A 27,973-nucleotide genomic window follows, 5' to 3' on the forward strand; every position below is an offset into this window, starting at 1 on the left:
GTGTCGGAGATGCTACACAGGGCATTGCAAGGGTTGGCAGCCAGGGACTTGGGCATCTCTGAGTGTGCCCTTGATGACCAGTTGTTTCCTTGATTGTTTTTTGCACTTTTTCTCACTTTTGGTTCTTGTAGCAATATATCCGAAGATGAGGAAGAGGAGCTCCCAGCTTCTCAGACAGCAGCCCAGGAAGCAGATACACTGGACGCAGTGGGAAACTACATCTTTTCAAATTCAGTCCTGTACCACAAGGTCCTCTTTTACGAGCCAATTGAGCTGGCTGCACTGCACCGAGAGCTGAAAGCAAACGGCATGAAGATTTCCAAGGCAAAGCTGATGGATTTTCTAGATGCTTACTGTATCACCTTCACCACGGCTGCAGAGCGGAAGGAGAAGGAAGCCAAAGGCAAGGGGAACGGAAGACAGAGGAAACGCTACTGAATGGAGCCTCTCTCCCATTTCCAGCGGCAGCTGCAAAGATCCCTCCTGTTGGTGCACTCCCCTGCTGCTTCTCCTCTTTATCTTTGCTTTCCATTTTTTCCTAATGAGTTTTAGTTCCCTAATAAGATCTTTTTTCCTGAATCTTCAGACTCTCCAAGTAGTTATTTATTCAGTATCTGAGCGGCCCTACTGATTGCTACGCAGGGGACATTGTGGAAATAAGAGGCCTTTGCTGTTCTTGGTTAATTTGGTGGTCTCTGGTAACACTCCTCAATCTGTGTGCAGCTGTTCTTCTAAACTATTTCTCATGGCTTTGCAGTGTCCTCTAACACCAGCAATTGTGTGAAAGCCTGGATTCCAACATTCCACTGTGTGTGTCCAACATGTAGCAGGTATTGGCGTGCTGGGATCTCCAATATATAATCTGCTCCATTTTCTGAGGGCTGTGTTACCTTGTCTTTGTAGTCCGATCAGAGCACATCCTTGACAGAGGTGGGGGGTTTTGTTTTTTTAAGGAGATGGTATTATAGTGATTAAATCTCTTCCTTGAACAGTCTCTTCTTAAACCTATTGTAAAAGAAGTTGTGAACATCATCTGGAACTCTTGGACAAACTCCTGGACCCTAAAAGGTCATCTTTTATATGTATTTTGTGAGCTCTTCTGACTTTCATGTGTTTTGAGAGCTTTGAATCTGAAAAGGTCTTGGCAAAAAGGACACATTGTTATTTTTTTTAAAAAAGGAGCCACTTTTGTAACGTATTTATGTATTCTGGAAATTATTTATATTTTTGATATATTATAGCCTTTTTATTTAATTTATATAAATAAACAGAATAAGATCTTGATGATAAACTGTAACAGGTAATGCCTTAGGAAGGCCCGGGGCAGCCTAAGCAGCAGTCCTGGGTCTAGCTGGGAGCAGTAGTGGCTCCACAGTGAGCGCTCTGGCTGGAAGGGTCCTCAGCAGAGGACGGAAGGACAAGGTGAGTCGTGGCACAGGGGCCCAGCAGCAAGGAGAGCTGGAACAAGGGATTGCTGCGCAGTGGCTGGAGAGAGGAAGATCACCAGGTTTGTTTGAGATGGAGAGCACCAAGGTAGGAGAGACTCCAGGTAAGGCTGGGGAAGGTGTTTTGGTCAGCCAGAAGGAGAGATGGGGAAGACTTCCTTGCAGAAAAAGGCCAAGTTTTGCCTTAAGTGGCATTCTAGGAAATACTGTTTCCCATAATGTATCACGTATTTCTCTCTTGTCAGTCTTAATATGTGAAAATAAGTAAGATCCCTTTCCATCTTCTCTGCTGTATTCCTAGTCAAGACATTTATCATCAAAACTTTTGCAATCAATTCTTTCTTATATCTTGACCTTCAGCAAATACAGTGTTACACTTTGGGCATATAAATTACAATCATTCAACTAATAGGACTGCACCATAAGAAACTTGGTAGCATGCTAAGAAAAAAAAAATTAAAAAAGAACAGTTATTGAAAATGCCTATATCCTCTTTTCTGTCATCCTTAAGCCTTTCAACTGGACACTTTGCCTAATGAAACAAAACAAAAATTTAACAACTGTGCCATTCGGGTTGGAGATAACATTTTGCAGAGGCTTGTCTCAGTATTCTTGTGGCTACAGTTGACAAAATTAAATGGTTTTCCTAATTCTAACAATTCTCCCAAAAGAGGAAAAATGACTTGCAGCATGTCAGATAGGTCACAATGCAGCCTGCATGCTGCAAATTATCAGAAAGCCATTATTCATTCTCCTGCTCCGTTAATCTGTACGCAAGGGTGTCTCTTCCAGCTAATATTGATGTTCCCATCTGCCAGTGATGATGTTATCAATCAGTTTCATCTGTATACTTTTCTCTGTTTTCGTATGTTCCTAACACAGGGTCATATCTCTCTTGGAAAATCCCTTGTCTCTATAAGAAAAAAGCCTTTTCAACTAAGATTTGAATTGTTTCCTATGTTAAAAAGTAGCCAATATGTTATTGGCAATGCATAAAGCCTTTGTCCTACCCCGACACACCTGATGAGCTCCAAATGAGCTTTGGAAAAAAACTGCTTCCAAATGTGTGTGACAACGAAGTGATCTGTGTGAGTGCCTATGGATACTAGTAGAGCAACTTTTGCAGCTACTGCCTGTTGTTTTGTGCATTATCACATTTCCTACCTACAAAATCGGTAGGGTGATGACTGTTGTGCCCTCCCTTTCTACCCGACCAATAACTCCCAACTATTGTGTTTACGGTGCTAAAGTTTAGGTACCGAAGTGCTAAGTACAAGAACAGCCTTGTGCTCATCCAAGGGCCTCCTGGAGCCTTTGGTAGCTCCATGCTGGTGGATTCCGTGGGCTTTGGTCAGTGACCTGTGCGCTTCAGCTCCATGGTGGCCGTACGAAGGCCGGGGGGAGGCCTGGCCACGCAGGTCCCACGGAGGTTCCTGGGGACACAGGTAACGCGTTCACGGTGCGTTCCGACCTCCCTGCGTGCGGTTGCTCTTCCCTTTCATCTCGCCCCAGCCGCGGTGGTGGCTGACGTGTGTCCCTGACGCCTGGGCCCCGGTGCCGGCAGCCCTCCTGGCGGCCTCCCAGGGCAGGTCTCCGCTCTCCTGCTTTGCCCCTCTGCTTTCGCTGGGGACCTCGAGGGCCAAGAACCTTCCTCCTGCTCCTGCACGAGGCTCAGAAGCGGCTCCCCCGCGTGACAGCGGCGCTTCCCCCACGGGGGAGCCGCGTGCTGCAGGTAACGAGCTTGCCCGCCGTTCATACTCGGCAGCAACGGGCCCTGAACGGCGAGAAGCGCCTCGTAACGCGCCCGGACAGCGCCGAGCACCGGCAGCAGCGCCGCCGCCGCCGCCATTTCACGTCGTCCTCGCAGGCCGCGGCCGCGACCGCCGCCTGCCATTGGCCGCCGCCGTCACGTGGCTCCGCCGCCGGGCTGTGGGCGAGCCCGGAGCGGGTAGCGGCCCGGCCGGGCTCGGCCCGGCTCGGCCCGGCCTCGCGGCGGCCGCTACACGGTCGGAGCCGGCCCCGCGGGCCCGGGCAGCGCGGCTGTCGCCTCGAGGCCGCGCGTCGCTGCTCTCTGGACCCCGGCGCAGGCGCCCCGGCGGGGCGGGCGGCCGGGCTCTGCTCTCCCCTTTCCCTTCCCCCGGCAGGAGCTCCGGGCAGCGGCGGAACATGATCTCCCACATGGAGCAGGACGAGGAGCGGTGGCTCCGCCGGCTCCAGGCGCCCCTGAGCAGCGCCCGTGCAGGTAAGGGCCCCCCGCGCCGTCCGAACCGGGTCTTCTGCGGCTTCGGGCACTCCCGAGCCAGCCGCGGTGTGGGGTATTTCATAACCCGCTGTGTGTTTTATTGCTGTCTGCATCTGCGGGTGTTTTAGCATCCAGCCTAACTTACATTGAGGAATTCTGCAGCTGGCAGCGCTTTGTGAGGAACCACATCCTCTGCTTTGAAGCTGCCTTCTACTGATTCGCTGGATGCCCGTGGTTCTTGTTTTGGAATAAACAGCGCAGGGCAGATGGCTGCCCACCCTCTGCAGGACATGCGTGTTCTTACAGAGCTCTGATATCTCCCATCAGATGAACCTTTCTTGGGCGGAACACCCCGTTAAATCATTTCTCATACAGAGGCTGCTCCAAACCTGGGCATCCATGTTACCTTTCTGTACCTTTTCCAGTACTATTAATATAGCACATCATTTCAGTCCCATGTCATTGCTCCAAGCCATTTTTAGCTCTACTGTTCGGCTGAAGTTCAGTAGGGAGCTGTTATCTCCCAGCTGCCTGCATTGAGCCAGGGGAATCTGCACTCCCCGGTTAGCAGGAACCACGTGTGCCTTCCACTGCTGCCCCTGCGCTCCCGTCACCGCCACTCTTGGGGAACTGGAGCTTCTTGTGCCCAGAAGGTGACATCGCAGGCCCTAAGCGAGTGGCTGCAAACTCCAATAGCTGGGACCGGTCGCAGCTGCTCTTCAAATGCAAAGATGATGGATCAGGGACTGGCTGGTCATCTCAGACACAGACCACTTCCCCAATGGGACAAAAAAGTGAGTTTTAGTAACAAAAGTCTTGTAGATCAGCTCCTACGCAGGGAATCTGATATCCTGCCTCTGATCAGCTGCATAATTTTGGGCAAGCTCCTTCCTCTCTCTATGCCTGTTACTGTGGCAGCGTCTTCCAAATATTCTTGGGTGCAAATAGCAAATGGAGGCTTTTGTAGCAACGATGACCTTGTTGCATTGCAGCAATGGTCAGAAGCATAGAAATGTGCTGTGAAATAGATACAGGTTTACCAGTATGAACATCTACAGATACTAGCAGATACTGTTAAATCTCTTTGCTTTGGAGTCTGTTTATATAATAATACTACAATACAGCTGGTTGTTTTTAAGTGCAGATTTTAAAAAGGCTGCAAGGTATTCACATGGATCAGCAAGGTTCAAGGTGGTTGTCGTCTAGAAGTTGAACACAAGTTGTAAATGATTCAGATGATGAAAAAACAGATTCCTGTGCGTGTTATGCATTTCACATTTTTGAGGGATCCTCCTCTTTTAAGTGTCAGTGTTTTTCATTGGACAATTCAGTGCGATTCGCCACCTAAGCCAGTAACATCTATCCCAGAGAACTTGGCCTTTGGGGCTCAGTACTAGCAAGTGCTATGCTGGAAGGTGAGGAATGTGATCTGACATTTCTAGAAAGCTAAGGTTTTACCTTATGTGTTAGTTTTTAAGGGCTGTATATAAGGGTTTTGTCTCTTGCTTAGTCCCTGCCTTGCTTTGTCTATTTGGAAACACAGATGAGAATATGAAGGCAAAAGTAAGATTGTTTGGAATAATTTAGCTCTCTCCCTATACTATGTTTCCTGTGTCTCTAACATTTAGTTTGGGTTTTTATTTTAAGTATTTGGTGCTCAAGAATGGCATTTATAGTACTGTGCAGCAAAATATTACTGTGACTTGGCTTAGTAGTAATTGTGGAACCGATGCAATGTCTCAGTACCTCCTAACTGGAGTATTTTCGGTATATTTGTGCAATATTTGCTTGCAAGTTCTTGCAGGATTTTCTTAAGAGCATTTCTAATTCCCATGAAGTGTAGCAACTTAAGAAAGAAGTTGAATAAACCAGCAGAAGTGTTGAAAGACACAAAAACAAAGGAGTTTTTCGTGTCAGTTTTTGCAAGCTTCAAACCTTTAGACCTTTAGCCACAACTAACTCAATTGCTTTTGAACACAGTCTGAAATTAAAATGCAGCGTGTGATCTTAGCCCAAACTAAATGCTGTGGAAAGGCAACATCCGTCTTCCTTGTCAACTCCAGGTAGCAGAAAGCACAAATGAAAGGTAATGCTCTGTCGCTTGCCCGATGGGCTCTGTGAAAGCCTGAGCGATGGAGCTGTCCACCTTCCAGCTTCATTGCAAGCAGGAAGGGGCTTGTTAAATCCCTGGAGCAGGAGGATTTAATGGACTTTAGCAGCAGCTTTGTGGCCCGCAAATGACCACTGCGGGTTTTAACCACAGAGCTGAAAAAGCAAATATTTGATGCTCGCAAGCAGAGGCTCTGTCTTTATCTCCTCAACATGTATGTGTTTCTAGCATTGGATGTTTCAAAGACCTTAATTCTTAATAGAAGCGCCCTTCCCTGCTGTAAGTTTTCGTGCTTTGGCGCTGTTTTTGCCCGAGAGCGGGTGAGCGGTGTGCCCAGCGGATCGGTGTTTTAGGGTTTTACTCCATATTTGAGCGTTTTTTTTTTTATTTTATTTTCCCGCGCTCGGGGCGGGCGGCCCTCAGGGGGCGCCGTTGGCGAGCGGCGGCCGTTGGGCCCGGCTCGCAGGGCGGGGCCCGTCACCACGGCAACCGCTGTGGCGTCAGGAAGTCTGTGTTGCGCCTGCGTCGCTCGGCTCGGACGCGCCTGCGCGCACCGCCCGAGCAGCGGCAAGCGCGGGCCGTTGGCGCGCGGTGCATGCGCTTCGCTGCGGTCCTTCCCGGTGTTGTGGCGGGGTGCGAGGAGCGGAGGGAGCCGCGGCTGCGGCGGAGAGGTCAGCGGCGGGCCGGGGGCGGCGAGGACCGGGCGGGAGCGGCGGCACCGGCGCCCCCCGATCCCCTCCGCGGGCCGCGGCTCTGTGCGGAGGGCCGGGCCGGCGGCGTGATGTCACGGCGGCGCCGCTTGCGCGGTGGTTCACGCCTCTAAAGTGACTTAAAAAAAAAAAAAAACTCGCCAAAAAGATACCGACTTAGCCCGGGAGACCCCGTTCTTCACAAAACTGTTTGGATTCGTGTTAATTCGTTATCCATCGAGTCCCGTATCAGTCATTTATTTCGCGTTGCCGTCCGTTTCGGTCTGCAAGATTCTTGCTTCCCCAACGGTCCTGCTCAAAGGTCGCCGCTGGGGACGGGGATTCTGAGAGATCGGGGGCTCTGCCGGGCCAGAGAGCGCTCGGCCTGTTCGCCCGTAGCATCTGTTGCATTGCAGCTCGTTGCTAGAAATCGGGACCTGCAGGAGCTGTGGTTTTTAATAGTGTTTGGGCTTCTCTTGTAGTACACTAATGTCATCATCATTATGGGATAGATGCCATTAGACCATTGATTTCTGAGTTAGTAGTTTTAATAACGATCTAATAGCGTTGTTAGTTTTTTGTGGGTTTTATGTACACCAAAAGCTCCTTTTGAACATTCTTTAATAAATCTTGTGTAATTTTACCACATTCTCATTTTAATGCAGTTCCTTTTTTTATGTTCTGCACTGCACCATTTCATTATCACGTTGCTGTTTTGCATATTTGTTTTTATTCCTGCTCTGAATATTTCTCCTCTGAAAATCAGATTAGCATTTAACCACTGGTGTCCTGTTCGTTAGTTGTGGAATGGTAGAATTTTGGGCATCAGTTGAAATGTTTTTAAACAGTGCTTAATTCTCAGTTGTATTTTTCATTTTGAAACACCCGCTGCATAGATTCCTGATTTGTATGTTACTGTGTTTGCATACAAGCCATGAAAATTTGCACCTGAGCAACCGTTACTTTTTATTTTTATGATTACTTCCCCTTTATCCTTCCATAGGAGGTATAATGTGAAGTTTTTCCTGTTTTCAATAAGATGCTCTGTAAAATAGGAGGTTAGTTTCTATAACACTTAAAAAACAGGGGCAGTTTTTGTCATGTAAGTACCAATTTAAAATTAATTTCTGGAACGTGATAAAAAATTTACTAGATATAAAATGTTTTGCCTTATGTACGAGGTACTAGTGAGGGGGGTTGCTTTAAAGGAAACATGAACATGATGCACTGATGGGTTATGAGGGAACATAAGTGGGTAGTGTCTGGTAGACAATGATGCTGGTCATTGCTAAAGTTGCTTCTTAAAATCTTTTTTTTTTTTTAGCTGTTATTTTTTGCTTGTTAATTTGTCATTGCTTGTATTTCCCTATCTGTTTCAGTTACCCTTGTCTGCATAGGAAGACTGACAGAGACTAGAGCAGAAAGGTTAGTACCTGATTTGGAATTTGTCTTCTACACTTATATTTGTGCTCTGCTCACTGAGTAACTCCTGTTCTCTCTCCTCAGTATTATATATTATATTGGCACTTCCACAAAGCCAGAGAACCTGCACTGTGCAGCTCTTGCATTATGTCTCAGTAGGAGAGAGTGTGCCATAGAGTTGTGGTTCTGGGTTCAAGAAAGTTATTAGGAAACAAGATGGAAAAAGAAAGGGCAGACTATTCATGGTATCATAAGTCCCAACTTTCTGCTCAAAATAGGGTCAGCTCTAGAATTGCGTTGTGTTATTCAGGACTTTATCTAGCCTGATCTATTCTGACCTCCAAAGAGCTGCGTTGGGGGGGTTTTGTTGTTTGTTTGTTTGTTTGTTTTCTGCAGGAGCAGTGCTGTTCACTGCTGGGAGCAGTGCTGGGCTGAGCAGATCCTGAGTAATATTTGAATTCACACACATATTTAAGTACACAGGTACTTGTGGAAGTGGCTAAACTTAGCACCATTAGAGCATCTGCTGTCACCTTCTCCCACCCTCTGAAGCTTGGAACTTGAGCAAAAAGAGGAATTAGTAAAAATACACTAAAATCTAACCCTTTCCTCCCAATTTCTAGGTTCCATCTTCAAGAACCATCTAGGTTCTTGCTGCTCTGTGCTATTTTGATTATATACATCAAAAGGTTCAGTTGGGCTATAGACCGAACATCTAAGTGGATAGGTAAGTGCTGCTGTTTATTTTATTTGACCAGCTTGTGTGATTTGTAGAGTCCTAAAATCTTACAAAATTAATTGAATTCTATATTGAAATAAATAATTTTGCAAAACCGTTACTTGACAAGCTCTACAAGATGGTGCCAAAGGGGCTTTAAGGTACATGAATGACAGCATGATCAGATGTATTTAGAGGATCCTGGTCTGTGCCTACGCCTCACTACACGTCTGTAGATGGAGGAGTAAGATAGATTAATCCTTAGGTTTGCATTGCTTATGCATCTCACATGATCTGCCTGGGGCATTCAGTATTAATTGCAAACAAAAGTTTAACATCAGGAAGTCACCGTAAATAATATGACATGTGTACGCATATGTCTGTGAGAGTTATTTAAAGCCATGGAGGATGTGAGATTCTCTGTGTGCCTCCTCCTACTTAGGGAAAAAAAAAAAAAAAAAAAAAGGTCAATTTGTAGTGATAACTACTCCAAGATTCCGTCTGAAAAAAATAAATTTATGAACTGGTTACAGAAAATGTCAATTTCTCTCTCAGGAAATGATCCAAGACTCACAGCAAAGTCCTCTGCAGGTTTGGGAGGTTGAATTTAAAATAAATAAATCCATTAACATCTGTAATTGCTTATAGGAAAGGCTGACCTGTGAAAATGTGTAACCAGCATTCCTTAGCCTTGCATGGCTGCAGCCAAGCCATTTGAGAAAACAATCCTGCTTGTGTTCTTCCTGCATTTTGAGTCTTTTGGTGCCCAGAGCTTTATTGGAGAAACTGAACCACAGCTGCTGCCATTCCAAATGAAGCACTCTGTTTAAGTTTTGAAAGAAATGGATTTGGGAGTCAATATAAAAGCTCCATTAAAATGGCCAGAACCGTAGTGAACATAGGGCTTGGAAGAAGAGGACAATCAAAATGTCTAAGAATAGAAATCTAGTTCTAGTGTTGCTCAGGGATTGATGGCATTTCCATATGGATGTTGTTGTACCTGTCGCTGTTCCAAGAAATCACTAGCTAGCACTGTTATTCTTACTGTAGAGAAAGTTTAAGAAACTTAGTTAAATCAGGTTTTTTTAAATTAGTATAAGAAGCTAATTTAAACCAGCTAAGAAAGAGACAATACTTTTATCTGGTGTATTTGACAACAGTTTATGAGACATGGTCAGTGTCTACTGAGTAGCCAAAGGAGGAGGTAAGAACACAGAGGTGAAAGAAGGGTGGGCACATTTGTTAGATGTGCTCTCTCATCTGTCCGAGAAACTCTTCTGCAAGGCCAAGCACTGCTAAGCCTTACTCTGTTAGCTGCTTTTCAGCATGGGGACAGGCTCACTTCTTTAAATATGCTGTGTCACAAAATGAAATTTTGCACTCCGAGTGACAGTCTTTCCTCCCCACCTTATGGGAGCGAATACATTCATTTTTGCTGTGTTATATAAATGTAGCTATGGATGCATATACAAGTGGGACATCTCAAATTCTGAGCTCCAGGCAGGATTCTGACCTCAAAGGAGAGGTCAGCATGCTTTTGAATGTGGCCTGTGTCTGTCTGTGCTGAAAGTACAGTATTAGTGTTTTGGGTCAATATGTGCTATTATACTTATGTGCTGCAATATTTTATATGAGAATCTCTTCTCCTTCAAAGAAGAGTCTTCAAAGAATGTCCTCTTTCAAATTGGTACCAGAGGCCTGTTTCACACTGCATCTGCGTATACCATCTTACATATCCACCTTTTAGAGGTTTTTCCATTAAAGGGCTTCAGTAAATCTTTCTGAAGCCCTCTAGCGTACCATGAAGATCCTACACATGCTTTGGGCAGATTGAAATGCTTCACTTATATTCCAAAATCCTCTGAACAAGAAAGTCATCACTGTGCTGAGTGAAAATAAGCAGGGTCCTTGGAGAATGTGCTGCACTAAATGGTATAATATATTCTATGCAGATGAATTAATCACAGAGGAAAGTCCACCGTTGGAACAGTGGAGAAGTGCTGGCGTCTGAAGAATGAAGGCGGCGAGCCAGAGAAGACGCAGCCCTGACTGTTCCTGAGATCTTTCCCTGTAGCGCTGCTAGGCAGCATTACTGCAGCCTGCAGCACCATGGATGAAGAGGACAATGAATTTAAAGTAGTGTGGGCAAAAATTGTCGGTAGGGCAAAGAAGAAAGCTGAGGATACTGAGGAGAAAGCTGAGGATACTGAGGCAACAAAGAAGGTTCAGAAATGGACAAAGACCACTACAACAGGCAGATCTGTTCCTGGGAGCCAAATCGATCAGTGCTTTCCAGTAGTGAAGGGGAAAGATTTGCCACAAAATTTGGGTTCTAAGGTGCCGACAGGGATGCGTGAAGAAGACGACGATGCTGTGGCCTGCAGTAGTGGTGGGACGTCACAAGAAGACAGGAGAAGCGCTTTCCCTGACAGCCAGCTGCGCACAGTGACCAGTTACTCTACCAAGAGGAATGTGACAGGTGCGTGCACTGAAATCTTTCAGACAGAAAATAGGCTAGTACTGAAAAGACTCAGTTCAGTAGAGCTCTTTAGAAGTCTGGAGGAGGTATGCAGTTCTTCAGTAAGGTGAAACCTAAGTGCTGAGTGATATATGAGGGAGTCATTACCTTTTTTTTTGCGACTTCAGAATGTAAATCATCCCTCAAATCATCAAGAAGCAAGTTTAGATTATATCAAAGTGTTTTTTCACAGTGTGTTATTGTATTGAATGTTGAATTATGTTGCCATTGACTGTCACCAAGGCCAAAAAAATAAATTAAGAAAGGTTCTGGGTTAATTCATGAAGGATTGGTCTTTCAGTGATGACTAAATATGATGACCAGAAGGCAGTCACCAGTGCATGAAATCCTTAAACTGACAGCTAAGGTCAACCAGGAGAAGGATTATTTTGTACTTGTTCTGCCTGATACCCTTTCGTAATTATCTACTAGTGACTGCACTCAGAAACTGGGCTGGTGAGATCTTTGGTCTGATCTCACAGGTTGCCTCAAAGCAGAGCGGAGATACACTGAGCTGTTAGCCTGCTGCTCGTTACCACCCCTCCTTAGGAACACCTGTTGCTTGGTTCTGAGCCTGAAAGTCCGAACCATGGATAGGGCTTGAAGATCAGAGTAGAAACATGTTCATTTTTTTTGACTATCTCAGGTTGCTGTTTTGGGAAGCTTCCCAAGAGCTCCCTGGGCAGCTCAGTTACCTGTTTAATTCTGACTGGGAAACTGTGCTTTGTCCCCTTCAGTGAATGCTCCGAGTGACTGTTCCCAGACTACACTATCCTTCCGTCCTTCACAACCAGAGACCTGCTCTTCAGACACCTTGAAGACACCACTGCTGCCTGGGTCGAAGGTGCGGGCAGCAAAGCTGGCGGTGGAGAGAATGCAGCACTTCAAGAGAGTGGCACCTGAGCAGCTAAAACATAGCCTGGGCGATAGCTTGCCAAAGGCTGCAGCTAGCAGGAATTCCTCTGATGAAAGCGAGGAAGAGAACCCGGAAAAAGGTACGTTTCTGCTGTTATTTAGCTCCTGTGTGTGCATGGAGAGTGCTGAGGGCTGCTTAGGGTGATTGCATGAGCAGCAGTCTGGATTCCTGGGCTTTGTTCACAGCTGGACAGGTGGCTTGTGTGATGCTGAATAAATCGCTCCACATGTCTGAGAACTTGCTTTCTCTATTGATAAATGTGTATTGATCTCTATACTTCTCTCCTAGATCTTTTGTGAGGCTGAAATTTGATTTTATGTTAAGTTCTGGAGAGAGAATTTACTTTCTGGAAACAAGTTGAGATTCTAAGAGCATCAGTAAATCCAGTCGTTCTTCTCGGGGCAATATTGTGTAGCTCATATAAATATGACCTTAGTTACTCCGTGTCTTCTGTAAATCTCTGAGCACTTACAAAATAGGATGTTCTATGCAGATGAATTGAATCCGTAGCAATTTGAATTCATAGCACTTTTTTGGTGTTTTGGTGCTTTAAAAGTCAAGGCCCCTTTAAAAGTCAAGGCCCTGCTGGTTCTCTATGGACATGAGAATTTCCTGTGCTTAATATGTAATGTTTAAGACCCCATGTTCTCCCAGAAACTTCATCTAAAACATAACTCTCCTTTTGGTTCTGATACATAATGTGCGATGAACCAATTGCCACCTTCCACTCCTGGGGTAGTGCTCTCCTGTACTGTTTGTGCATTCCCTTGTGAGAAATGAGATGTGAAGATGCAACAGGAAGATTGCAGGGGTTTTTTAAGTTAATAAAATCATCATGACAAATGTAACAGTTTCATGCCTTTCACTACAAGATGTTTAACTCTATCATCTCCCCCTTCTGTGCCAGTTACCCACGATCTTCCATCCACAAAGGACGATGGTGCTTTGGCTTTTGCCCTTCAGCAGAAGATCAAGGAGGAAGTCCCGGAAAGCCTAGAGGAGAAGGGCTTGTTTTTTTGTCAGATCTGCCAGAAGGATCTTTCAGCCATGAACACAACACGACGGGGGCAGCACGTTAATAGGTGAAGCACTAGCATGAAAGGCCAGTGTGGCTTTCAGCAGCAGTGCCTTAGAGAAGATGTAATTGCAGACTAGGTAGCAAAGCTACCCATTAGTGTCCATTTCAAAATCTGCCCATTTCAACACCATTTATTCAATTAAATAATGATTTCCTGAGAACATTTGGTTATGTCAGCTGTTTGCAAATCTGAGCTATTCGCTGAAGGAAAGATGTGATACTGTTTTGCAAGATGAATAAATACATAGACTATGCACTATATACTTTTGTAAAACTGTGCACTATATACCTTTGTAAATACTATATATATGCACTATAGACCTTTGCTTTCCACAGGTAATGAGAGTGGAAGGCTAAGGGAAGGATCCTTGTGTTTTCTTTTGTCAGAATGGTGTGGGCTTAAATTGATGCCAGCACTCTATAACAGTTTCCTTAGTGGTAAATATTAAATACTGTTAAAATATTACATACAGCTAGCTCTTTATAAATGAAAAGTCTGTGCTTCTCTGTAAAGAAAGTATTGTAAACAGCTTGCTTAAGTAGTTGGAGTTGCTCAATTACAGCATTTCAGGAGGCAAGGTTCAAAAAGAGCATTTTATTTTATTTTGTTTTGTTTTGTTTCCATCATCCTCCAGGTGTCTGGATGAGATGGAGGCAGCAGAGATCTCCTCCTCCAGCAAACCAGCAATCCCTGATTGTCTCAGCTCTGGCAAACATTTCCAAACTTCCGAGAGCCAAACTACTCACTTGAAACGCTGTGCTGTGAAGATGGATGTTCCTCCTAAAATGCTGCTTCAGGCACTGCAGGTGTCTCAGTTTGGAGTTGCCTCTCCTAAGTATCCCAGGTAAGATTTTGGTGAAAATCTTGCTTTCCTTCAAAAGTGGTGGATGACTATGAGTCAGGAGACAGAAGCAAAATGGGAAGTAAATAATCTTACACTAATTTGTCAGAAATATTTATGCTCTGAGAGGTAATTACGTAATAAAGCTGAATAGCGTGGTTGAGCTTATTAAGCAGAACATGCTATATGAGCATACAGTCTCTTCGGAGTATCTGTGTTTCCAAGGCCTCAGCTTTTCGGCTCGTTGCTGTCCTGGATACATGGGCCTTATCCACAGAGTCAAGGAGGAAACATACAGGATGTTTTGAATTGTGCTGGGTGCAGAGATGTATCTGCTCTTTGGGATTTGAGCAACATGTTCAGAGTATAGCGAGTGGTGCCTGCCTGAAATGTATCCAAAGGACTTTTAAGTCTTATTGTGATGAGGAAGGGCCATTGCTTGTTTACTGTGGAAGTGTAAGATTGGCAGAACGGTTTTGGTGACGGTCTTCTTGACTTCAACCTGATTTTTGCCCTTTGATACAAAGTTTAGGTTTGAGGTAGCAGATGGTTAAGGCCATTCCTGCCCTTGCAAAAAAAAAAAAAAAAAAAAAGGCAGTTTGTCAGTGCTGCAGTCTTATGTTTACCTTTCCAAAATAAGATTTTCTCCAAATTGCTGTGAATTCCACGCATGATAAGAAATCCTTTTCTTTCCTCCACAGAAAAAAGTACTGTTGATGCTTTCTTATTATTCTGGATATGGGAATCTCTCTGAGGAAGTGGGGCAGCTGGTCTGAAGTGCTCAGGGTTTCTTGTCTCTGATCCAGTTATGTTAGGTTAACTTGGGCTTTCTGCTGCATTCTTACGTTTCAGCAATCAACCAAACATATCAAAACGCAAAGAGTTCTCCGGAGATGACTCCAAGGAAATGAAAAAGAGGATCAAAATGGAACCTCAGGATGAAGATCTGCAGGTTGCTATGGCAATGTCACGCTCTCTCTTGGAGCAAGAAAAGCGTGAACAAGCAGCAGTAGCTGCAAATATGAAACCTGTGGCTGCCTTGCCAATCAAATGGAAGCCTGGATCAGGTATGTGTCACCGTGAGTGTCTCAGGCTATACTATTGGAGGAGTGATGTAACAGCCTGCTCTTCACTGCCAACTTTTCTGTTGGGCATAGGGGATGACAACCACACTTCTGTTTCATTTAAGTTGTCCGAGATGGAGTAATGCAAAGTATCCACATACAGATAGCCAAGGGAGGCTGCAGGATGTTTCACTGAAATCCATTCTGAGTCTTATATTTATTTCACTGGTTGATTGTTTCAAAACTATAGAATGTTTTTAAGATGAGTTGTTTTTTTAATAAATCCCAAAGGGAAAACATGAAAAGACCATTGTTATTTTTTTTGCAGTGCATTTTTCTTATTCACTGTCCCATACCCTTGATTATGCAACTTTTTCATCCTTCTCTCCTTGCTCTGCTTTCTTTCTGAAGTATATGTGCATACAACTACACACGTTGAACCTGTGGTTTGCTATCTAAATGCACAAAAATGGTCAGAAAAGAAGCCAGTTGCCCTGGGGGAAGGTTGAGTTCTGCACATAGGAGACACTTTGCTCTTCGTGGCTCTCCTCAATCTCTTCCTGCTGATAACCACTGCCAATTATATTGGGAATTAGTAAGTCAAAGGCAGTAAAGAAACAGACCTGAGAAACAGACCTGACAAATGAGAGCTGTGCAGGATTCATATGTGCTGTGGTTTGACATGAGTGACCATCACCAGTGATCAAGGCGCACCAAAAGCAGTCCTTCATGGCTTTGGAGTCTTTTTTCTTCTCTCTCTCTCTCTCTCTCTCTCTCTTTTTTGAGTGAAGCGCTGCTAACTAGCCAAAAGCACTGTACGCTCACTGTTCAAAGGGTCTGGAAGGTAGCCTGCACATAGGTATCAGTTGCTTTCATAGTGATCTGATTTGACAGCTCAGCCCAGCAGGACCATGTGTGCACGAATAAGTCTTCCCTGAAGGTTTGTTTCTCTGGCAGAAGTAACGGGAGGCTTGGGACTTATTGCAGAAATCTTGTGTTCTGCTGTAGTTGCATTTTGATCATTGCCAACTGCAACACTTGAAAAAGCTGTCAGGTTCAGTTCCTCTGCTTATGTGTTCAGCTGTTCATTTATTTGGGTTTCTTTTGCTTTTCTTTTTAAAGAGAAAAGAACACGTAAAAGAGGCCCAACTACTCCTCCACCGTTACTGCTGCGGGATCCAGAGACAGCCCGCAAAAGGACTGAAGAGCGAGCCGCCATGGTGCTTACACAAGAGGTGGAATTCCCTCCCACTCCTCGGCTTCCCACCAGTAGGATTTTGGAGGATGGATCTGAGAAAACAGACTGGCTCATGCCATCGCCCAGAAACAAGGACTGCCCTTTATGGAACAGCAGTGCTCTAACAGGGCCCTGCGACCCTGAATCATTCTACGCTGCTGAACTGACCCCTCCAATCGTACCTTGCATAACTCTGCAGGTGGGATGCTCTTTTCTCCTTCCTCTGGTATTTGTGTGCCACAGTTTACTTGCTCTGTAGCCCTTCTCTTTTCTGCCATTTAAGTGAGTCACCCCATGCTCTGCATGCTCTCTGCTCCTGCACAACTGTCCCCTGGTCTCACACAAGTAGGTTTGGTGATCTTGAACTTTCACTTCTCCCTTTTGGACAGGAGGCTGAGGCTTGTGTTGCCAAGCTGTTCTTTGGGCTTTTGGAAGACCAAACAAATGGGAGCAGAGCACTGAGTGAGAGGGCTTGAGCCTCTTCATTTTGCCACTAGCTTAGCTATTTTTACAGTAGCCTGACTCTTGTGTTCCTTCTTGATACTTTTCTCTGACTGATTATAATCAGAGCCTTTCTCTTTCTTTACTCATGTTTTGTATCAAGGCAGCAAGGAACAGTGTGGAAAGTTCACACTGAAGATGGATGCTTGTGTGTTACACTGCGGAGGGGGTGGGCACTCCTAGGGTTGTAAAGTGAAGCGTTTGCATTTCAGGCTTTCCCCGTGTATCCCACTGCCTGAAGCTGCATGCAGGACTGTGATCCAGTTTTAAACCGGGCGGTCTCACTCTGTTATTATCCAGATGTCTTCCCTCTCGTTTTTCTGTAGTTTTATAAATGCTGCCTACAGAAACAGACAGGACCTTTTAGTCTGTCGCCTTATAGCACTATCTTCTTGGAGAGCAAGTATGTATCTGGGGATCGCTCAAAGTATTTTATTAATATTTATTAAGATATTTTGAAAGTATGAACTAGAGATCAATTCAGAGACTGTACTCTGAACTCTGCAAATACATACCAAATTAATTTATTGATGTCTTTTTTTTTCTCTCCTTTGATCAGATTTGTAAGTCAGAGACTTCTCTGCCATCAGTGGGATCTGATCAACCAGAAGTATCTCAGCAACTTCAGCCTGATCTCAGTCCTCATTATCCTGCTTCTCCAGAGACTGGAGAAAAAGCTGCTGATGAAGCCGACTCAGGCTCTGAACAGGCTGGACAGATTTCGTCTCAGGGCGAGAAGGTTCATGTTCAGACTCTGCAGCAACTGGTTGAGTTGGCCATGGAAGCACAAACTCAGTGGAGGCTTGAGCTTAACGACGCTCAGGAAGTAGAGCAGCCAAGTAAGTTCTGGCAGCCTCATGAGCCTCCTCTCTGGTGTCATCAGCTATGAGGAGCCACGTTTAGCCATACTGAACTTGGAGAGCAGTGGCAGCAGCTGCAGGACGATATTGTTGATCCAGGGGGTGATATTTGGGGGCATTGTTCTGTAGTAGGCTTTAGGTACAATCAAGTTGACATTTCTGAAATGATTCATAGATCCCAATATTTAAGAAGAGCTCCTCTTAGACAGCAGCTTCTAAATTTTATTTTAAAAATCCTTTAAAGGTGTCAGATGCGTTTCTGCCAGCCGGGGGCCCAGACACGGCCAATCGTGAGGCAAAAATATATCCCCAAAATATATGCTCTTTTCTGCCTAGTGGCTTTTGCCGACAGCACTGTCTTACGAGGTTTCACCAGGAGAAGACCTGGTGAAAGAAGAGCGTAAGAGATGATGTTGTGTTGGTACATGGATACACAGTCCCTGAAGTTGATCTGTACAGGCTGAAAAAAGTCCACCACCTAGAATTCCTTCAAGAGCAGCTCTAACTTCCCTGGTTACAGTGGTGTGCATTGCACAACGGCACATTCCAAGACCAATGGTAGCCTTAAAATTGTCCAACCATTTAGCATAATATATGCACTGTGTGTCTCCTGTTCACTCATCAGTGAAGACTATGGTTGCTAAATCTAATGTCTCTCTGCTTTGTACTTGACTTGGGTAAAATTCCCTCAGTTCTCCTATTAAGCTGCAGCAAATGGCTGCTGGTCATATGCCAAGAAAACCAAATGCATCTGATAAAGCCAAGAGGGAGAGGCTGAACCGTTCAGCTCAGAAATGTCAGCCTGGGACAGGAGTCTCTTGGGGAGTTGTCATGGCAAGGAAGAAATGGCAGTTAAGAGTTGCCACTTCGTTCTGTCTTACAAGAAGGTTGTACATGACTTGAGATGTGCCTTTTCTTCTTTGAGGAAAAGAATTGACTTCCAGTGATTCTTCACTAAGTGGCTTTGCCCCTCTACCCATAGAGAAGAGATTTCCGAGAAGCAACGATATAAATGTAAGGACAAATGTTATTTTTCCCCTTTTTTGTATTGTTTATTTGCACTGTATTTTTGTATTGTTTATTTGTTTAAAAAAAAAAAAGCCTCTCCTATTTGATTAATTTCCAGAAGTATGGAGTATTTCCCATTCATTTTCACAGAAACAGAGATGTTTAAGCATTACAGTCACTCACAGGAACCATCCTAGGCAAAGCTGAAGTCCAAATACGTGATGTTTCATTGATGCCCACAGGCAGGCTTGTGGGTGTTTCAGAGTGTTTGTCCTACTTAATTTAAAATAACAGGTAACATAAAGCAAATTTGTGCATAATTTACACAAAGAGAACCAGGTTAAATATTGAGGCTGTAGTGCATAGAGTATTTGGGGGTAGTTACTAGGGATGTATCTGCTCAGCACTTAGGTAGTACTCTGCTTTGATGCCCAGCCTAGATGACACAGGCCACACTTCCTGGAGACCAGGAGAGACAGAACTGTCTGGGGTTTCATCCAGGCTCATGTACGCACCCATTTTGCATGGTTCTGAGCAGAACTTTGTCAATGCCTCTCCTCTTATCTTCCTTTCCAGTCTTTCTTTTGCACAGAGAATGGTGCAGCCAGAATATTTCTGTTCTTACTTAATTTCCCCATTTTCGAGTCATAATTTTAGTGTCAGCAGGAAGGCTGTTCTGGGCTTCCTGCCTGGAAAGCAGTGCCTGCCTTCTCGGGGTACCGTCTTGCAGGTGTCCTACCTGCCAAGAAAAAGAGAGCAGGAAACACCTAATAGGTTTCCAGACTGAGCTTCCTGTCTTGCCCTTGGAGAGCAGTCCATGACGTGCAGAGTCTCCTCTAGCCCACCTGTGAAGCCTGGAAGAAATGGCCCAGCGTGTGCTGCCGTTTCCATGCTAACTGGTACTGGCTCCTTGCAAACACACTGAAGCAAGTAGAGAGGCTGAGTTCCCACTGAACTAACCTAGAAACCTGCTAATAAAATAAAGAGCTCTGCTGTTTCTGGTGGAACTACATCTCATGGAGTTGGATAAAACTTGCCTTTCTTCCAGTCTGCGCTAGGTTCAGAAATTACAAGGTCAACAATTAGTGTCTCAGGTAAAGCTGCTTTCTACTTACAGTCAGGCAGCCTCCCTCAAGAAGACCTTGCACTGATAAGGATTCTGTTAGTCCTGAGAAGGCCAAGGCAGCCATACCCACGCTGGGACCCAGAGTACAGCAGTGCTGACAAACTGGGCTGTTGCCTCCTTATCTGCCAGGAAAATGCCTTACAGCTGTAACAACTTCTGTCTTTGTGTCCCTTCTATGTTCTAGTCCTCTTTCAGGATGCTGGCAGAAGATTACAATATCATGGTCAACAACGCCTACTTGAGTGATATCCAGTTTCAAGTGGACTCTGGAGAAATCCTTTATGCCCATATGTTTGTGCTGTATGCACGCTGTCCTCGGGCTGTTCAGCTGGTAAGTACTGCTGTTAGACTTTTCTCTTCCCCTCGAGTAAAGCCCCTTTGCAGTAACAGGAGTTTGACCGTCTATTCCAGGCTGATCACAACAAATGAGTTAGTGATGCCGTACAGTAAGCACAGAGTATTTGGAGATCCAGTGGCAAGTCACTCTGGACCTGCTGATTATGGAGTAGACAGTATTTACAAGCTGTGCTTGTAACTAACCCAAACAGAGGTCTGTCACTCCCACAGGTGCTATGGAGGTAGCTGCATTGACCTGTGCCTTTGGCAAGGCCAGTGAAGTAATTTCTGTGTTTCCAGAAGCATTTTGGTTCATACAGTTTCCAGCCTGCTCCTGTGCAATTTCCTGCAAAGGCAATGAAAGGCAGTGGGCTGAAGACAGGAACTTGCCCTCTGACAGTGCTGCCACCAGACCATACCAACTTCTTGACAAAGTTTTGTCATTCTTTCTGGAATCAGTAGAATTCGTTTTGTCCTCATGCATGATTACAGCAGTTTCAACTCAAGGTGCTTAGGACCATTTATGAGGGGTCCTTGAAAGCTTCAGGGTACAAGTTAACAGCTGTATGGAGCTCCCTATTCCCCAGGGAGCTCTGTATCTCTGGTCCTTTTAGCTTCCCTCTGAGGCATCAAATCCTGGCCATAGGAACAGACTTTGACACACAAAAAAAAAAAAAAAATAGTGGCCTGATAGAGAGCAGATACTGCTGGTGTTGTTCCGTTATGAGGAAGTGGACCTCGTTTGCTTTCCTTTTACCGCACAGGTTTACGACGAAGGGATATATGTGAAGGTGAAGGACGATGACGACGAGCAGACGCGCCGGGTGCTGCTGAGCGATGTGACAAAAGAGGCAGTCCTCGCGTTCCTGCGATATCTTTACACTGCTTATACTGACATCCCTGCTAGAATTGTGCCCCAGCTGAGGGCTTTGGCTACCAGGTTTGTATCTTATGAGTGTGCTTTGGGTCACCTCATGCTTTCAGCCACATGGACTTTAACCTGATACCTTCTGTTGTGGTTTCAGTGGCTTTCACAAAACTCATTTCACTTGAGATGCAAGTACCTCTGCTTCCATCTTAAGTGAAATATGAACACACGAGCATCTTATCCTCATTTTTTCATGAATCTTTCTTCAGGTTACATCTGCTTGAGATTTTCTATTTTTGGTTTATGACTAGAACACTTTTGCCAAGTTTTGTCTCATGATCTTTAATGACAGCTGATGGTGGCAATGGTGATGAGTGTAATTCTCAAAGCATTGCCCTAGTGACACACTTAATCTGAATGAGACTTGCAGAATGTGGATGCAGGGAATGCTAATTTGTTATGTCAGTCATGATCCTAGACATGTGTTAGATAATGAACTTGAAACAGCAGCAGATGAAACACATTCTATCGGATCAAAATCACTTAGTTCTGGAAATGTAGGTGTCCTCCTTTTAAAATAATTCTGAAAAAGACCAGGAAAAAAAATCTGCTCTTTTATGTTGATAGTCAGTTAAACTCATACCTAATCAAGGAGAACTGATTATCCTCTGTAGTGGCAGCGATGCATTGTTTGGAATGGGGGAAATAAGTGTGAAACCTGAGAAGATTATGGTGACACGGAGTGAAAACCTGAAATTGTTATTGACTTTATTAATGTTGAAAATGCATGTCTAATTTGGCACAACAGTTTCACAAATTAAATTTAACTTTCTTTACAAGACTCACTAGATTGATCAGGCAACTATAACATTTTGGAATTTTGAATGAATTTTGAGGGAGATTAACATTTCTGTTACATTCTTGCAGGTTTGATTTAAGGGAACTTGTGCTCAGGTGTAAGGACTGCGCTGAAGAGAGCCAGGCATCTTCTGGAGTGGATCCAGAAGATGATCTCCCCTCTGCGAGAGATGATGAAGATAATGATAACAGAGCTGAGAACTTCAAAGAGCTCCTGAACTCAGTGTGGGTGGCTGAAGATGAGGAAGAAGAAGCTGTGCTAAACCCTGCATGCCAGAAGGAAGACGACAACGGGGTGGGTGAACAGGAGCTGGAGGAAATATATGAGTTTGCTGCAACTCAAAGAAAAATGGTTCAAGACAAACTGGAGATGAGTGAAGGCACAGATTACAACATCTGTAGGGATACTGAGGTAGCCCAAGGTGCGAACCAGCAGACTAAGAAAAAAGAGGCAAAAAGGTCCGTATCTGCCTTGATAAGCAATGACTTCAAGCATCTGAGGGAAGACAATGATGTGGAAACATCCAAATGTGACTTGTCTGAAGAAGAGAAAATGCAGAATACAAGTGGATGCAAAAATGTGAATGCCACAAGCATCAATTTTGAGTCTTGTCAGTTTGAACCTCAGAAGTGGGTTAGGAGATGGGAAAGTGGGAAAGATTTCAAGTTGTCTCAGGCTTCACATAATATGGGAGGGGACGACCGCTTGGAAGAACAACAATTCACCAACTGTTCACTGCACAATGATACTGATAGGCGTGAAAATTATAAATGCTTATTTTCCAAAAATCAGATAGAATACTGTGAGCCTTCTCCAATGAAAGAAGTTATCAAAGAGTCAGGAAAGGCTGTTAGCGAAAAACATGTTGATGTTAATGATTTGCTTCCTTACTCCAAGTCACAAAAAGACCTCTCTCCACAAAGGGATGGTTTTTTTGGCAGTCCTCCTCTCAAATCTTCTATGTCTTTTTATCCTGCTGTTGGTTCTTCACCTATGTCTTCAGAATCGGATAGGAAATTTCCCAGAGAAGCAAAAACACCAGAGAGAAATCAAAAACCATTCCCGTCTCCCAAAATAGCTTTCCAGAAAGCCAATGAGCAGGACATTACATCAGGAAATCGGAACATAGAGAGCACAATTTCTCCAGAAGAGCTTTCCTGCACTGATTTAAACAAGCATAAATATGCTTCAGTTTTGTCAACACCAGTCATAAAAACTCCGGATGTTGCAGTCCAGAACAGAAAAGAGGCTGATATTATTGTTTCATCTTCTGATGATGAAATGGAGCTAGAACAAGAGAGGAAGTTACCAGAGTCTGGCTCTCCTGAAAGTTTCCTGAAGCCCAGATTCTGGGAAGTTTCGGATAGTGAAGAGGAGGAATTCCCACAGATGCTTTTTTTAACTGAGAAGGTGTCAGCTTCAGCAGATGCCTGTCCGACAGACCTTGCAAAGACTCCCGGTGAGAGCTTGTATCTGTACAGAGTTCACTGAAGTAGGTTAAATTGCTGTCATTTTAGGTGATCATCCTGTTTGTTGTTCACCTGCTATATTGAGAGGGTGTTTTGGCCTTCTAATCCAAAGCAGTCAGGGCCAGGCACAAGAAGGTACAGTCAGCTTCTGATGTGGGGGAGTGCAACTAAATACGTGGGATAGTTGGAGCGTAGCCATTTGTGATCCATTCATGCTGCTGCTTTGACAGTGATCGTATGCATTGTAGAAATGATGAGACATTACCTGGGAGGGGAAAAAAAAATCAAACAGCCTTCACTTTGCATGCTAGGGAATGATTATTCCTTGCAGTAATGGGTCTTGTTTTTCATGCATTCATCACTGATGTATGTGCTAACAATTACACGAAGACATCGGGTAAGCTTTGCTTCCAGTGGTAGAAGATAGAGGTTGGCTGGAAGTAGGTGCCTCTCCTGCCCACGGGTAGGCTCTCTGCATATTTTCCTGCAAAGCTCTTCTGATTTGCCTTTGCTTTGACTTGCCCTGCCCTTCTGTTTGCTGATTGTAGGCTCTTCCAACAGATTTTTGTGTGTCCAGCACTGGTCCCAACTGGAGGACACAGTGAGCGGTTTCAGGACGCACACAAGACTAAGGGCCAAGCTGCTCTTTGCCACCAGATTGCACTTAGTGGTGTCAGGAGCTGGGCCTTGTCTGCTTGAATGTCTGATGACACAGAGAACACTAGCCTCTGGGGTCATACCCTTCTGGGGTCAGCTGCTTACTAGGACAGTTCCTTCCATCTAAGCTCTAAGAACAGTAATTTATCCCTTAATATTTATTAGATATATTACTAATTATACTATCGTAAGTAATTAGTTTAACAAGCAGGATTTAGAACATGACCTGAGACTGACTGTGCTTCACAGTATCAGGAAATCAGTATCACTAAATCAGTATCTAATTCAGGCCCCCAGAACCTTGACTTGTTCAGTTTCTTCTGCATCAAGTCTCTCCTATGCAATTTTCTTCCTTGGGAAAGAACCACTTCACAGAATTCAGTAAACATATATTTTTAATTAGCTTGCAGCAGTTCTATCAAAGCCTCCAGTGGGCTTTTTTATTCAGACCTAACATATGGCTCAATTTGTTTTCTGATTTAAAGACAGTAAAAAACAAATATCCTAGACCCAAGGAAGACGAAAGTGTTGATCTGTTCAGTATAAAGGTATTTAGTAGGCCAGCTTGCAGACAAGTAGTTCTTCTTAAACAGTTACTAGATAACATTAAAATATCTGCCACCAGGAGGGGAAGATATCATCCCTCCTATATCCTTCTGTACTAATTCTGATGACAATTTCATTCTGTTGCAGAACCTGCCTGTCAAGAGAAGGACAAGTCTCCTGAGAAGGACAAGTCTCCTGAGACTCCTATGACACCAATGCCAGCTTACTCCCTTATGAAGACCCCAGAACTGAAGAGGGAGTTGAGCAGGTTAGCACTGCTTCTACAAGTATATCTAGAAAAAAAAAAAGTACAAGTACATCTCTTTATGAGCAGAAAAAATACATGGAAGTTCCATCTCCATATGAGGAAGAACTTCTTTACTGTTTGGGTGTCACAGCCCCGGAACAGGCTGCCCAGAGAGGTTGTGGAGTCTCCTCCCCTGGAGATCTTCCAAACCCGCCTGGATGTCACCCTGTGCCACATGTTCTAGGTGTCCCTGCTGGAGCAGGGGGGTTGGACTAGATGATTTCGAGAGGTCCCTTCCAACGCCAACCATTCTGTGATTCTGTGAGAAACCTGCTGGTAGGTGGTGTGAAAGGCAGCTACTGTGCTAAAGGGGAAAACTTGATGGTTTTCCAATGTCATGCTCTTCCAGCTGGCCACTGAGCTTCCTGGCCTGGTCACATTGTGAGCTATAGCAGTGGAAGGCGCAGCATTATCTTAGGCTTAAGTCCTACCTTTCTCTTTCAGATTTGGAGTTCGTCCTTTCCCAAAACGCCAGATGGTGTTAAAGTTGAAGGCCATATTCCAGTATACTCACCAGGACGTGGATACGGATGTGGATACTGACACGGAGGATGATATCCCATCCTCCCAGCTTCCCCCACAGAGGCCTCCAGCCAAGCGCCGTAGGCAGCTGAAGACTAACGGGCATGTTGGTGCGAAACGTGCCAAAATCTCCAACGGTAGACAGACACCAAATGTATCTCCAGAGAGGGGCTCTCTGGCAGCTGATAAGGAGGAGCTGATGCTGTCATCATCTCAGGAATCTTCATATTCTCAGGAATCGTCATCCTCGCTGGATGGCAGTGACGTCTCTACTGGTATACAGAGGTAGGGGAACAAAATACTAACAAAGGAGTCTACTGTGCAGCACAGAGATGAGCTGGGAAAATGGGAAATATAAGTGTCAATGCAGAATACAGGGGATCTGTACTGTAGCCAGCTTCCCTGAGCTTTTGTCACTTGAAGTAAGTTCTTCTGTTGTGCGTTTCAGTCTAATTGCTAGTGAGCTATTCTGAGAGCACAGAAATGCTCACGGGTGAAACTGCACATGGGCAGAGCTCAAAGCTGGCACTGCAAGGAGCCTCGCAGGGTTGAGTGAGAGCCTGCAAGAGGAGCAGGGAGCGCTGCTCGGTGAGCACTGCGTGTGGTGCTGCACAGAGCAAGTGTGTCAGCAGTAGTGCAGCAGGAGCAAGGAATGCCGGGCAGCACCGGCACAGCTCGACGTGCAGGTTTGCAGAACACGTGGCGTGTTCTGCCTCCCTCCCTTTGGCAATTGCTGGTGTCGGAGATCCTACACAGGGCATTGCAAGGGTTGGCAGCCAGGGACTTGGGCATCTCTGAGTGTGCCCTTGATGACCAGTTGTTTCCTTGATTGTTTTTTGCACTTTTTCTCACTTTTAGTTCTTGTAGCAATATATCCGAAGATGAGGAAGAGGAGCTCCCAGCTTCTCAGACAGCAGCCCAGGAAGCAGATACACTGGACGCAGTGGGAAACTACATCTTTTCAAATTCAGTCCTGTACCACAAGGTCCTCTTTTACGAGCCAATTGAGCTGGCTGCACTGCACCGAGAGCTGAAAGCAAACGGCATGAAGATTTCCAAGGCAAAGCTGATGGATTTTCTAGATGCTTACTGTATCACCTTCACCACGGCTGCAGAGCGGAAGGAGAAGGAAGCCAAAGGCAAGGGGAACGGAAGACAGAGGAAACGCTACTGAATGGAGCCTCTCTCCCATTTCCAGCGGCAGCTGCAAAGATCCCTCCTGTTGGTGCACTCCCCTGCTGCTTCTCCTCTTTATCTTTGCTTTCCATTTTTTCCTAATAAGTTTTAGTTCCCTAATAAGATCTTTTTTCCTGAATCTTCAGACTCTCCAAGTAGTTATTTATTCAGTATCTTAGCGGCCCTACTGATTGCTACGCAGGGGACATTGTGGAAATAAGAGGCCTTTGCTGTCCTTGGTTAATTTGGTGGTCTCTGGTAACACTCCTCAATCTGTGTGCAGCTGTTCTTCTAAACTATTTCTCATGGCTTTGCAGTGTCCTCTAACACCAGCAATTGTGTGAAAGCCTGGATTCCAACATTCCGCTGTGTGTGTCCAACATGTAGCAGGTATTGGCGTGCTGGGATCTCCAAGATATAATCTGCTCCATTTTCTGAGGGCTGTGTTACCTTGTCTTTGTAGTCCGATCAGAGCACATCCTTGACAGAGGTGGGGTTTTTTGGTTTTGTTTTTTTAAGGAGATGGTATTATAGTGATTAAATCTCTTCCTTGAACAGTCTCTTCTTAAACCTATTGTAAAAGAAGTTGTGAACATCATCTGGAACTCTTGGACAAACTCCTGGACCCTAAAAGGTCATCTTTTATATGTATTTTGTGAGCTCTTCTGACTTTCATGTGTTTTGAGAGCTTTGAATCTGAAAAGGTCTTGGCAAAAAGGGCACATTGTTATTTTTTTTTAAAAAGGAGCCACTTTTGTAACGTATTTATGTATTCTGGAAATTATTTATATTTTTGATATATTATAGCCTTTTTATTTAATTTATATAAATAAACAGAATAAGATCTTGATGATAAACTGTAACAGGTAATGCCTTAGGAAGGCCCGGGGCAGCCTAAGCAGCAGTCCTGGGTCTAGCTGGGAGCAGTAGTGGCTCCACAGTGAGCGCTCTGGCTGGAAGGGTCCTCAGCAGAGGACGGAAGGACAAGGTGAGTCGTGGCACAGGGGCCCAGCAGCAAGGAGAGCTGGAACAAGGGATTGCTGCGCAGTGGCTGGAGAGAGGAAGATCACCAGGTTTGTTTGAGATGGAGAGCACCAAGGTAGGAGAGACTCCAGGTAAGGCTGGGGAAGGTGTTTTGGTCAGCCAGAAGGAGAGATGGGGAAGACTTCCTTGCAGAAAAAGGCCAAGTTTTGCCTTAAGTGGCATTCTAGGAAATACTGTTTCCCATAATGTATCACATATTTCTCTCTTGTCAGTCTTAATATGTGAAAATAAGTAAGACCCCTTTCCATCTTCTCTGCTGTATTCCTAGTCAAGACATTTATCATCAAAACTTTTGCAATCAATTCTTTCTTATATCTTGACCTTCAGCAAATACAGTGTTACACTTTGGGCATATAAATTACAATCGTTCAACTAATAGGACTGCACCATAAGAAACTTGGTTGCATGCTAAG

At 44.7% G+C, this 27,973-nt stretch overlaps 1 protein-coding gene across 1 annotated transcript; it reads left to right on the forward strand.

Moving 5' to 3' along the window:
• Positions 1–10,735: 10,735 nt before the first annotated feature.
• Positions 10,736–25,629, forward strand: LOC148591072 (uncharacterized). The gene is made up of 11 exons (XM_088538143.1): positions 10,736–11,105; positions 11,882–12,139; positions 12,968–13,142; positions 13,774–13,983; positions 14,833–15,047; positions 16,167–16,459; positions 19,967–20,107; positions 20,877–21,052; positions 21,908–23,230; positions 25,263–25,446; positions 25,576–25,629. Exons 1-11 carry the CDS (start codon positions 10,736–10,738, stop codon positions 25,627–25,629), a joined length of 3,399 nt encoding a protein of 1,132 aa, XP_088394269.1.
• Positions 25,630–27,973: the final 2,344 nt, after the last annotated feature.

The sequence above is a fragment of the Tinamus guttatus genome, unplaced genomic scaffold (assembly GCF_059628265.1).
Source record: "Tinamus guttatus ecotype Peru unplaced genomic scaffold, ASM5962826v1 Tinamus_guttatus_pri_ptg000930l, whole genome shotgun sequence".
Classification (NCBI taxonomy): Eukaryota; Metazoa; Chordata; class Aves; order Tinamiformes; family Tinamidae; genus Tinamus; species Tinamus guttatus.

What these genes read in the sequence shown, in the direction of transcription:
- LOC148591072 (XM_088538143.1), top strand. Translation starts at nt 10,736, where the DNA reads ATGGATGAAGAGGACAATGAATTTAAAGTAGTGTGGGCAAAAATTGTC. An exon ending in CGGGGGCAGCACGTTAATAG is followed by an intron (nt 13,143 to 13,773) that starts GTGAAGCACTAG and finishes ATCATCCTCCAG; the next exon opens with GTGTCTGGATGAGATGGAGG. An exon ending in GCCTCTCCTAAGTATCCCAG is followed by an intron (nt 13,984 to 14,832) that starts GTAAGATTTTGG and finishes CTTACGTTTCAG; the next exon opens with CAATCAACCAAACATATCAA.